At 56.3% G+C, this 12961-nt stretch overlaps 1 protein-coding gene across 1 annotated transcript; it reads right to left on the bottom strand.

The window, feature by feature from the left end:
- Window positions 1–538: 538 nt before the first annotated feature.
- Window positions 539–12758, bottom strand: hob (bridge-like lipid transfer protein family member hobbit; the record flags this gene model as incomplete). Its single annotated transcript, XM_037228308.1, is given in 13 exon segments — window positions 539–708; window positions 1563–1736; window positions 3654–3803; window positions 5768–5986; window positions 6705–6927; window positions 7302–7435; window positions 7851–8022; window positions 8355–8584; window positions 9281–9411; window positions 9811–9945; window positions 10793–10931; window positions 11373–11552; window positions 12515–12758. Coding segments are annotated over 13 exon segments (2296 nt in total), but the record flags the coding sequence as incomplete, so codon positions are not given.
- Window positions 12759–12961: the final 203 nt, after the last annotated feature.

Genomic DNA, 12961 nt, shown 5'->3' with positions numbered 1-12961 from the left:
CTGATCAGAAAAGGAAAGACTTGCAGACTGAACTGGGCGGCCACACAGCGCCGCGCGCCGCGACCCCACGCTGCTTCGGTGCGTGCGAGGTCTCGCCGGAGGTCCTCACTGCACTGAGGTGTCGGCCTCCCGCGCCGACGACGGACGTCCCTCCAGGAGCTCCTCGGCCGCCTCGCCGCGCCGCCTCCCGTGACCACCGTGACCACGTGACCACGTGATCACATCACGTGACACGTGACCACGGCCGGCCCCTGCAGAGGCCGAGGGTGAGGCCCCTTCTGGAGGGTAAGTACCTCCTTCTCCAGTCACCCGCCGTGCAGGGTATTATCCTCGGTGCAGGCCTATCCTAGAGGGTAAGCGCACCCCCCTATCCAGCTAGCCTCCGCGCAGGTATCCCTGCTCCAGCTCGCTCCTGTGCAGGTGGAAGTCCCTCCTTCTGCAGTCGGCCGTCGTGCAGGGAATCATCCTCGGTGCAGGCCCGCCCTGGAGCGTGAGCACTCCACTCCTATCCAGCTAGCCTCCGCGCAGGTATCCCTGCTCCAGCTAGCTCCTGTGCAGGTGGAAGAGGCCCTTGCGGGCGGGCTTCTCCTTCTCGCTGCCAGGCGCCATCAGCGAGCCGAACAGGAGGCGCGCCTTGTCCTCCTCGTCCTGCACCGGTTCCTCAGCGCCGGAGGTCCGGCCTCCGATCTGGAGCTTCTGCTTGATGGCCTGTCGGGGCGGGAAACGCCCTGAGACGGAGCTGAGAGATACCCATGGGAAGGAGCTGAGAGATGATTCGAAACGGAGCTGGGAGGTTCTCCGAGACGGGGCTGGGAGACGCTCCGAGATGGGGCTGGGAGACGCCCTGAGATGGGCTCGGAGATGCTCTGAGGGAGACGCTCTGAGACGGAGCTGAGAGGCACCCCTGGGAAGGGGCTGGGAGATGATTCGAAACGGAGCTGGGAGATGCTCCGAGACGGGGCTGAAAGACGCTCCGAGACGGGGTTGGGAGACGGCCTGAGATGGGGCTGGGAGACGCTCTGAGGGAGATGCTCTGAGACGGGGCTGGGAGACGCCTTCAGGCGGGGCTGTAGGACGCTCTGCGGGAGATGCTCTGAGGAGGGTCTGGGAAACGCTCTGAGGCCTCTCAGATGGGGCATGGACCAGTGGCACGCATTACAGCCTACAGGTAGGATGCGGGGAAGATACTGGCACAACGGTAACACCCGCACATACACTGGGATTACATACGCGCAAAACGCATGGGTAAAGCATAAACACTGACACCAAACGGTCGTGATGTCGCATTTCACCTCACAAATGAGATAGCGTGTGACTCCGTTTGACAGAGAGGCCGCAGTGTATCCACTGACCTGCAGCGGTCTGCTAGGATGGACAGTCCGGGGCACAAACCCTGCTAAACGCACTCTGAGTGCGACGCCACCGACGCCAAGAATCCCGTATGACTGTTTACACATGAAAACAACCGACGTGATGGGAAGATAAATACGACGTTTGTTTGCAGCACGGATGAAGGTCGCCGGCCCCGCCCTACCGCCTGGCGCCCCTCGCCCGGCCGGCACCTGCGACAGGAGCACCCGCTTGGTGTCGTTCTTCATGGCCAGCAGCAGGTCGAGCCAGGTCCAAGTGACGTTGTGGTACTCGAGCGTCGGCACGGTCAGAAGGAAGTTGTGCACGTCCTCCAGGTTCTTGTCCTTCTCGCCCTTGTAGCTGACGCGCACGGTGACCTCGGGCACCTGCAGAAGACGGACAGGTGACCTGGTGAACGGGAACAGGTGACCTGGCGAACGGGAATAGGTGACCTGGCGAACGGGAGATGTACAAACTAGCGCCTGGCATGGGCCAATTGGCGAACGGGGATAAGAGCATGGCGAATGGGAATAGGTAATCTAGCGAACGGGTGATAGCTTAAGTGGCACATGCCATGAGTCACTTGCCGAACGAGGATGCCTGGTAAAGGGAATTGGTTATGCCGAGTAGGTAACCTGGCAAACGAAAAAAGGTAATCTAACTGACGGGGATACATACTTGGTACTTGGCGTAAGTAGGTTCGCGAGCGGGGATAGTAACCTGGCAAACGGGGGGTATAGGCTATTGGCGAAAGAAGATAGATGGCTTAGCAAAAGGGAATAGACAACATGGTGAACGGGGCCAGGTAACCTTCGACACCGGGGGGGGGGGGGGGGGGCATGGGTACGCGAGCGCGGACGAGCATGGCGCAGTGGCCGAGTGGTGGGACGGCTGCTTCAGGGTAGCCAGACATGGGCTCCTTTCCCCGTCCAGGGAAGCTTCCCTTGCCCACGTTCCACACGCACGTCACAACGCTAGGGACGTTCGTGATCGCATGCGTTGATAAACGACACGAAAACATCACAGGTACATGACACGACGAACGATGTGTCCACATCCATCGCTGTTACGAGCAAGCCATGCGTGCTTGCAACAGGGACAACTTAACGGTGGCGAGTCTAATTGCTTAGGATGAATGTTTCCTAATGTCCGTTGCAGCGCAACACACACACCCACACCCACACCCACACCCACACACACCCACCCACACCCACACCCACACCCACACCCACACCCACCCACACTCACACTCACACCCACACCCACACCCACACCCACACCCACACAACCAGCGTCTTCTTAAAGGTAAAGTCCCACCTTTGGGGCATATTTCACAAACATACCCTGGTGAAACCTAAGGACCATTTACGTCCAACAATAGCACTGGGTGGTGCTGCTGCAGTACCATCCAGATCACCAGATATGATAAGAATACAAATTGTAATTATTTTCGGGTCAAAAATACGCCGTCAACCCTTTGTAACAGCACTAGACTTATTTTTTCGCGATAGCCCCAGAGTGTGTCCCGAGTCCGCGACAACTGCAGTTGTCGCGACCGCCGTCGTCATGACGACGGCACAACCTGCTGAGGGCCGTTGTCAACAATAACGAGTTCCAGGTACAACTTTTGAGTTATTTAATCCGCACATTGCGGGATTGCAGACTTACAAGCGGTGCTTGTACCGGTATGCATGGCATCAATACAAATGCACATTCGTGATTGGCACAACATGCGGCAAGGGCCAGTTATCGCAAAACGCATCGGTTGAAGTTTGAACCAGCGCATCACTGCAGACCATGTGATAGTCCGCTCCTCAAAGACAAAGTGCACTTCGAAAAGAGCCGCTATGGTTTACACAAAGGAGAAATATCAAAGCCAGAGCATAACGTATCGTTAGATTCGCGGGATAATAGTGTCGTGCTTGCATTTCTCGTTTAACAGCATTTCTAGCTTTCGCAGCCTTTATTGCACACGCAATTTGGCAAATACGTGAGTGATAAACAGTACAGACCACAAACGCTGGAAAAAGCAGGGCAAATGAAATGTGACTGCCGCTCACCACAATGAAACTGGTGAGCGGGGAGTCCACTGAGATTTCTCCCGCAGAAGCGGCTACTTCATATCAAAAGTCTGAGCTATTGAGAAACATTTCGAGGAAACTGGTATCACCATTCAAATCGGACACGTCTGATCTAACAAGTGAAATGTACAACGGGGTGGCCTACTCCCTCAAACGCTGGGTAACTCAAAACATAAGCTAGGGCGCCGCCAACCACGCCCCCTGGCCGGTCGACAGACCCACCTTAATGTAAATAAACAGCATGTTGTTCTGCGCACGCTCCTTCATCTTCTCCACGTCGTCCTTCTCAATGGCCACGTAGAAGCTGCTCTCCTTCTTCTGCTTCCTCTTCTCCTTCTTCGACAGCTTCTCCTTGGGAGGGTGGGTCGGCGTCTGGGGGCGCAGGCGCAGGAGATCTATCGCGCGGTTTTAGGCGTCACGCGCCACGGCCTCGATCCGCGATCCGCGAGGCAAGTCGTGACCACGCCAGACGCTGCGTGTGACGAGGTCATGACCTCATCATGACCTCATGATTCCGGATTACGGTTTACGCCCTTCGAATTGGAAGCTTCGAAGATTATCTGAATATCGGTCATGGCCTAAACACGGTCGCTAAATTTGGTCATGACCTAAACACAGTCGCTAAGTCTGGTCATGACCTAAACACGGTCGCAAAGTCTGGTCATGACCTAAACACGGTCGCTAAGTCTGCTCATGACCTAAACACGGTCCCTGAGTCTGGTCATGACCTAAACACGGTCGCTAGGTCTGGTCATGACCTAAACACGGTCGCAAAGTCTGGTCATGACCTAAACACGGTCGCTAAGTCTGCTCATGACCTAAACACGCTCCCTGAGTCTGGTCATGACCTAAACACGGTCGCTAGGTCTGGTCATGACCTAAACACGGTCGCAAAGTCTGGTCATGACCTAAACACGGTCGCTAAGTCTGCTCATGACCTAAACACGCTCCCTGAGTCTGGTCATGACCTAAACACGGTCGCAAAGTCTGGTCATGACCTAAACACGGTCGCTAGGTCTGGTCATGACCTAAACACGGTCGCTGAGTCTGGTCATGACCTAAACACGGTCGCTAGGTCTGGTCATGACCTAAACACGGTCGCTGAGTCTAGTCGTGACCTAAATACGGTCGCTAAGTCTGGTCATGACATGACACGGTTGCCCTTATTGTCCTAACATACTTAGCAGATGTGTAGTTTCTTATTACACTAGAGAGGAGGGGGGGGGGGGGGCGCTCCAAGTCCATCCCTGGTTGGTTTTTTAATTAAATCCCTTTCGACCAGACAGGATCATTTCAGGGCTATGGGATGAAGGAAAATGGTTAACGATGGGATAGACGTGCGTGCGCCTGGGGGGCCAACCGCCGAGCATTAACCCGCGCATGCGCGGGTACCCGGCCGGGGTCCCCCTTCCCACGGGGCTCTCGGCCCACACGTGGCTGACGCATGCAGCCTGCCCCTGACAAACGGGGAGTCGCGAGGACGCAGGATGAAGCAAGACTCAGGATAAAAGGGACGGATGTGCAAACCCATCCCTGCCTTACGAGAGAAAGCCCTAATTCGAGAGGGAAATCCGTATTGCCTGTTTTGAACGCAGGTAAAGCGATTTTTCTCCACTCAATCCAACCTATTTCAGAAAACTAGACCCCGGGGGTCTACGGTACTTCAAAAGTAGAGTCAAGGTCAAATGACGAGCATCAAAACGTTCAAATAATGGACATCAAACGTTGTGCATTCGTCTGACCGTTCGTAACGTGCAAATTATATGTAAAAACGCCTCGAAATCCGACTATACAATAAACACAGCTGACTGCACATCGAACGCCATAACGATCCAAGTAAACGAATTGACGCACTGCCTGAAACGTCTTCCTTTAGTTCATGAACGTGCGTGAACACCTGAGAGAACCTCTCGCGGAGCACAGCATCACCTGGCATGGTACTCACAGCCTCTCGGATCAAATGTCAGCTGGCCCTTGACAAGCTCGTGTTCTAGATGTTCACACGGCGCATACGACATCCACACGGTGGTTCACATGAGCCACGCAGTGCCGTACTGACCCATTCCAGGCAGTCAGTTGCCACGCCCTACCCTTTTGACAAACCTCGCTTCTTGCCGTGCACATCGCGCTTTCGGACATCGCCCGCAACATCCAGATATGTGAACCCCAAAACAGTTCCACACTAAAGTACTGCTCAAAGGAAAAAAAACAACAAAAACCGATCGCAAACATGCTGAAGCTTGGGCATCCCACCGTACCACCCGGACTCCACAGAGCTTCCTCGCACCCCGCCACCTCTCCCGCCCCCCCCCCCCCCCCCCCCACTCCGAGCCCACCTCATCCTCGAGGTGTTCCGTGTCCCGCTCGGGGAAGCAGAAGCGCAGCATGATCTTGAAGAACTGGTACGTCATGCCGATGTTGATGGGGGTGACGTTGATCTCGAGGTGCTCCTTGACGCTGATGCCGCCCACTGGCGGCCGCTCTCGGAAGTAGACCCGCAGCGAGCGCTGCCGGTCCACCGGCATGCTGGTCTGGATCTCGGTCGGCTGCAGCACCTGCCGGCCGACCAGCCAATCAGCGCGCGGCGCCGAGGTGCGGCGACCAATCAGCGAATGGCGCCGTGGCATGGATGCCTATCAGCGAACGGGGAGGGAGTACGTTGACCAATCGGTATGCGGTGGATGAAGGACATGACCAGTGTGACCAGTGGTGTCCCACTGACCACAGTTTCAACCAGTAGTGTAGTGAGAGGTGTAGCAACAGCTCGAGTGGGAGCTGTGGTGGGAGCCACGGTGAGAGCTGTAGTGAGAGCTGTAGCGAAAGTTGCTGCGAGAATTCGGATGAGAGCTCGAGTGAGAGCTGAGGAGAGAGCTGTAGTGAGATCTCGGGTGAGAGCTCGAGTGAGAGCTGTAGTGAGAGCTGTAATGAGCTGTAGAGAAAGCTGTGGTGGGAGCTGTAGTGAGAGCTGTAGTGAGAGCTGTAGTGAGAGCTGTAGTAAGAGCTGTAGTGAGAGCTGTGGTGAGAGCTCGGGTGAAAGCTCAAATAAGGACTGCATTAAGAGCTGTAGTGAGAGCTGTAGTGAGAGCTCAAGTGAGAGCTGTAGTGACAGCTGTAGTGGGAGCTGCAGTGAGAGTTCAAGTGAGAGCTGTAGTGACAGCTGTAGTGAGAGCTGTAGTGAGAGCTCAAGTGAGAGCTGTAGTGACAGCTGTAGTGAGAGCTGTAGTGAGAGCTCAAGTGAGAGCTGTAGTGACAGACTTGCTCAGCCCGACTCACGTCGCGGTAGGACTGGTTGGGCAGCAGGTTGGACATGCTGATGTAGCCCAGCTCCAGCAGGTGCTCCACGCTGTCGTCGTTCTTGGTGTGCTTGGTGTACTGGAAGCCGCTGATGACGAGGTCGGCCAGGCCCAGCTGCCCGTCCGGCTCAGTCAGGCGCCACTGCGCGTGGCGAATGCACACCTCGTTGGTTCGGATCACCACCACCTGGGCGTCGCCCTTCCTGCCAAACGCGCGCGGAGGGAGAGTCGGTGACATGTCCGGCGCGCGTGCACACAAAGTGGCGCGCTGTAGGCACGGGATAAGCGCAAGAAATTCACGTACATTCTGGTACACAGACGAACAGAGCTGATTTTCTTCTTCACGTGGTTACACTCAAGGATCATTTGGATGCCACACACACAGACATTGGTTATTCGAATACCTTGCGCCGTATGGCGCGTATGGCGCGATATATGCGCTGGCTAGTTAGCGATGCATTAGTATGACAGAGTGCCCACGGCATCATCAACAGCAGCCTCGTCACCATGGCAGCCACCACATCCTCATCCCATCGCAGCCAACAAGCACTGCAGCGCCGATGCGACACTAGCGCACCTGGTGGTGGGTTTCTGCGACTTGGAAAGCTGTGTCTCCTTGTAGATGTGGATACGCATGGCCAGCTCCTCAGCAGATGACGTCAGCTGCTCCTTCTTCTCCAGGGTTTGCCGCTCCTTGTCGGACATCTCCGACTGTGGGGAAGGGTACCTCAGGACTCGCAGCGGAAATCCTCCACCATGTCGCGTTATTCAGCCTCCAGTCTCAGAGTCTCTGGGGGCATGGGACTCGAAGTCTCAGAGTCCCAGAGTCTGTCTGTCTGTCTGTCTGTCTGTCTGTCTGTCTGTCTGTCTGTCTGTCTGTCTGTCTGTCTGTCTGGTCTGGTCTGGTCTGGTCTGGTCTGGTCTGGTCTGGTCTTTTTGTTTCGTTTGGTTTGGTTTCGTTCTGTTCTGTTCTGTTCTGTTCTGGTCCGGTGCGGTCCGGTGCGGTCCGGTGTGGTCCAGTCTGGTCTGGTCTGGTCTGGTCTGGTCTGGTCTGGTCTGGTCTGGTCTGGTCTGGTCTGGTCTGCCTGCCTGCCTGCCTGCCTGCCTGTCGCCGTTGCTGCCGTACCTGGAGCCGGGCGGCGGCGGTCCGGTCGGCGGCCGCCTCGTCCCGCTGCCGTTGCAGCAGGTACGTCGCCTTCTCCAGCTGTCGGATCTCCGACATCATCGAGCGGATCCGGTTCTGCAGTTGCTGGATCGGCCGCCGCTGGTCCTCCATGCTCGACAGCTGCATCTGGAACCTGGCGGGGCGGGCGGAGCGCCGACGTTCGGCGTCACGTGCCCGGTTTGAATCCCGCGCGGGGCACAACTTTTCGCCGGCGGCTGACACGAAATGACACAGTCTATGACCAAATGCTTCGCCACCAGGAGAAAACACGGCACAGAAGGTGGCCACACCGTGACCTGCCACCACCGGCGCGAAGGTCGGACGGCCCGCCCGCCCCGTGGAGAAATGAGCAGCGATCACTGGGCAAGAGAACTGTTCCACTGAACTGTCGAGAGAGAACTGTTGAACTGAACTGGGCAACTGTCAGGTCAGGGAAGCCCAGGTCCACGCGGCGCCACCACTGACCTCATGCGCTGCAGCTGATCGTAACTCTGCTTCTTGCGCGGCGCCACATACAGCAGCAGGTTATTGACGATGTCGAGCACCATGGCGTACTGCAGGCTGTTGGTGCAGACGTTGAGGTCGTGGTGGGTGACGGTCAGCGCGTCGATGGGCTGCTCCTGACTGGACCAGATCTCGGACGGCTCCGGCGGCAGCGGCGGGATCATCTCCACAGAGTCGGGGTCCACCGACACCTGGCGCACGCGGGCAGACGCTGTGAGGGTGTGGCGGCAGCGGCGGGATCGTCTCCACAGAGCCGGGGTCCACCTACAACTGGCGCACGCGGGCAGACGCTGTGAGGGTGTGGCGGCAGCGGCGGGATCGTCTCCACAGAGTCATGGTCCGACTCAGTCGGGATACGGGACGGCCACTATGGCGGGTTACAAATGATGGAGGAGTGCCAAGACGCTGCCATTAGGAAGTGTATGCGCGGTACAGACCATTTGAAATGAACTGCACGTTTTTTACATCAACCTTTAAATTCAAGTTGAAACCAAATTATCAGTTTAGCGTGATGGCTTTCAACACGTTGCATATCCGTGCGAGACCTGATGCTAATGATACGGGCACACCAAGGCTGACGCCACTTTGAAACGACAATCAGCGCCACGTCGTCGCTATTTTAAGAATGGGCGGTCAGCACGGTGTCATGGCTCGCGACGTGCGGAGTGGCGAAGAAACGGCCATTAAGTCGGCGTACAAAAACAGCTCCTGACTGCAGTTTTACCGCGCGACATCACGACCCTAACCTTAAACCCTCCTCGAGTCGAAAGTCCATCGCTGCCCTTACCCCCCCCCCCTGAGCCCCCCCCCCCCCAACGGAAGCCACGCCCGACAACGCCGAGCCGTCCCGCCTCAGGTGGCGGCGGCGCGGCCGGCGCCACACCCACCTCGCCGTAGCTGGCGTAGAAGAACTCGCAGCGGCAGCGCGAGACGACACGCTGGAGCTGGAGGCTGGCGTCGTCGTCGGCGCTGGCGCAGCCGCCCACTGTCTCTGTCACCACGCCGCCCACCGACTGGCCTGCGAGGAGGGAGGGGGAGGGGGGTATGGGGTGACGCTGGGGCGGACTGGTGCCGTTCTGGAGGCGGTGGCGTAGTTGAACATCCGAAGATCTCATAAACATTGGACTACCAGAACCTTTTTCACTATGAAGTAAACCATTCCATCTTAGTAGAGTTTTGAGAAGTGAGTCATTTCTGCTCTTCATTTCGTTTCATTTAATCCCATTCATTTCAAACAATGGGTACATAATCGAAAAACTTGCAACATCAATCCCCATGCCGGAGTCTCCAAAAAAAACTAACATCTGACATCGTCATGCATAAGCCTGCATTCACGAGAACAAATTCGATTCCAAACGTTTCCAAAACCACCTGGATTTCTCACAGCCTGGCTTTTGTTCCGTCCGGCCGCGCCCACCTGAGCCGACGAGGTCGGGCACCTCCCGAATGTGGTCGTCGGCCTTCTCCTCGATGTTGTCCACCGTCAGCCACATGATGTTCTCGGAGGCGGGGTCCGGCTCGCCGGCGCTGACCGTGGCGTAGTACTGCATCCCTGGGGGCGGACAACGCGGCACGCGCGCGTATGTTTGTGTGTGTGTGTGCAGGGACCGCAGCCAAGAGGTGGCGGCCACCACATTGTACTCGCTTGTGGTGATTGCTGCATGATTTCATGCGCAACACAGGCAGGCACGACATGTAAAGCAGTGAGAGAGCTTGCCGCAGAATCCACGCACGTTGCCCCGGAGACTTTCTCGACTGATTCGATTACCGTCTGCTTGATCAGGGTCCGACCTACATGAGGTCTGAGGTGTAAGGATCTGGCAGAGCTGTCGTCATTGGCACGCAATACAATCTTCTTAACGCGGTCTTGCTCCCCCGTCACCAATTTTCACCATACAATCCATCATCAATATCTCACCGTCCAACCGCCATCGGTATTTTACCATCACCGTCATCAGTATCTCGCCGTCCTCCCACCATCAGTATCTCATTGTCCCCAGTCATCAGTATCAGGCCATCCACCGGGTCATCAATATCTCACCATCCACCCTGTGAACAGTATCCCACCGTCCACCCGTCATCAGTGTCTCACCCTCCCCGACATCAGCCTCTCACCGTCTACTCCGTCACCAGTATCTCGCTTATCCCCTTCACCAGTATCTCACTGTCCACTATGTCAGTCATATCTCATCGTCCCTCCCCATCATCAGTATCTCACCACCCACCCCACCACCAGTATCTCACCGTCCCCCCGTCATCAATATCTCCCCATCCGCCCCGTCATCAGTATCTTTCCGCCCAACTCATCATCAGTATGTCACCATCCACCCGGTCATCAGTATCTCACCATCCACCCCACCATCAGTACCTCACCATCCACCCCACCATCAATATCTCACCATCCAGTCCTCCCACCCAAGAGGTCTTGCTGACCAGGGTGCGGTCCCGCCAGACGGGACGGTGCACCCGCTGGAGGATCTGACTCTTCGATGACGTGATGATGACGTAGCCTCGCGTCTCGATGCCCTTCAGCAGAACCTGGGCGCATAGCACGGCGAGTGAACAGAGCTGCAAAAAGCAGCGGGCTGAGCGAGGTCATCATGTCAGGTCGGGTACCTGGCAGCTGCCCAGCTCTATCAGCCCGTAGTCAGCGCATGGCAGTTGACCAGTTCTATCAGCCATTAACTGAGCTGTGCCAGTACCTAGCAGTTTCCTGGCTCCATCCGCCAGCTGTCAGTACCTGACGTCGACCAGCTCTATCCGCAGTTGTTGTGTAGCACCAATCCCTGACAGCTGACCAGCTCTATAAGGCAGTCATCGTACAGCACCCGTACCTGACAGTTCCACCATCTCTATCAGCCACCCATTGTGAAATACCAGTACCTGACAACTGACCATCTCTATCAGCCAATCATTGTGCGGCACCAGTACCTGGCAGTTGACCATCTCTATCAGCCAATCATTGTGCGGCACCAGTACCTGGCAGTTGACCAGCTCTATCAGCCAGTTGTTGTGCAGCACGTCGGTGGCGTGGCAGGCGGCGACGCCCCGCAGCGCCTGCTCGTTCAGCTCGCCGCCGGCCGCGTCTTCGCTGAACGCCACCGGCACGGCGCTGCTCTCTGCTATAAGCTTCTGCAGCATGCTGGCCGCCTGGCCCGACTGTGGCACGAGCGGGGACTCGACGTCAGCAAAAAAAGTTCAGCGCTCGGGTTGTGGTTCTTGTCGTTTTGTGCTATCTTGAAAATTGTCGATCTGAGTAAACTGGGTGTTGCAACTACGTTCTCGGGTTCACACTGGGCACTGTTGAACACGTTGTACATCTTGACATGATACTGCAATGACTGTATGTTGCTTAAACGGGACGTTCCACATTCATATGGCGTTTTGAACCGAAAAACCATCTTGAAGACCTTTCGGTGTCGTTAACAGTCCTGCCCCTGTTGGCCTAAGACCCCTCTAGTTTCCGAGATAGACGCTTGCGTAAATAGGGGAAGCATTTCGGGGAGTATTCAAGGTCACCCTGGCATTTATAAGGTCATAATAACGTTACTCAAATTCTACCATTACAAGTCACGCCACGATTAGGGTTGGCTCTCAGTCAATGTTGCGCAGGGTATTCCCAGGATCTGCGTGGTTGGATGGTAAGGACTCACACAACAAGCATTGCCTGGCGCGAGTTCTGATCTCAGAAATGCATCCATCCAAAGCTTCGGATCAAATCATCTACAACGACACAGCCACATCACTGAAAATCAGCGGCTGGGACACGGTTATCCGCAGCCCTTCCGAACCCACCGTCAAAACGCTGCCCACTGATAGTTGTACAAAAGGATTGAAACGGGGTAATGTATCACGGACGAAATAATTGTTTTTAATATTTTGCTCAGTTAGCTAAGGTGGTAAAGCACTGAAACCACAACCAAGAAGACCCGAGTTCGAACTCAGGCAATACCAAGAAGAAAATTCGGGTCGTGACGCATACATGGCTGACAGCCAAGAATCACGCGGTCCTCACGACCCCATAGCATCTGGTCGAAACGTCGTGCAACTTACACACCAGACGAGTACGTTGGTCCCAAACAATGACCCCATCCGTGCCCCGCCCTCCGCCCTGTCCGCACCTGCAGCCGAGACATGGGAGACGGCGTGGCCGCCAGGGAGCTGTTCAGTCCGGAGCTGGGCGAGGTGACGGCGCCCGGTGTGCCGCGCCCGCCATCTAGCGAGCTGGAGGTGGAGCGCGACTTGAGCGGCGTCCGTCCGGCGGCGCCACCGTCGATGGTGATGCCCCTCAGTGCCGCCGTCGAGAGGTTCTTCTTCAGCTGCTGGTTGCTGGTAAAGCTGTCGAAGAGCGCGAACCCGGCGTCCCTGCCAAAGGTGAAGGGAGCAGTCAGGGACTGTTGGACGTGATCCAGAGAATCCAGGATCTTGGACAGGATTGGAAACGAAAACTAAAGGGGTGGGGTGGGGAGGGGGAGGGAAGGGCAGCCCATAACTTTCCAAAAAAGATGACAATGAAAATATGGGCGTTTACTGGAAAGATGCAACCAAATATAGCTATCATCCCCCGC

This window comes from Pollicipes pollicipes, unplaced genomic scaffold (assembly GCF_011947565.3).
Source record: "Pollicipes pollicipes isolate AB1234 unplaced genomic scaffold, Ppol_2.1 Scaffold_6052;HRSCAF=7182_pilon_pilon_pilon, whole genome shotgun sequence".
NCBI lineage: Eukaryota > Metazoa > Arthropoda > Thecostraca > Pollicipedomorpha > Pollicipedidae > Pollicipes > Pollicipes pollicipes.
This window is presented reverse-complemented; position numbering and strand designations above follow the sequence as displayed.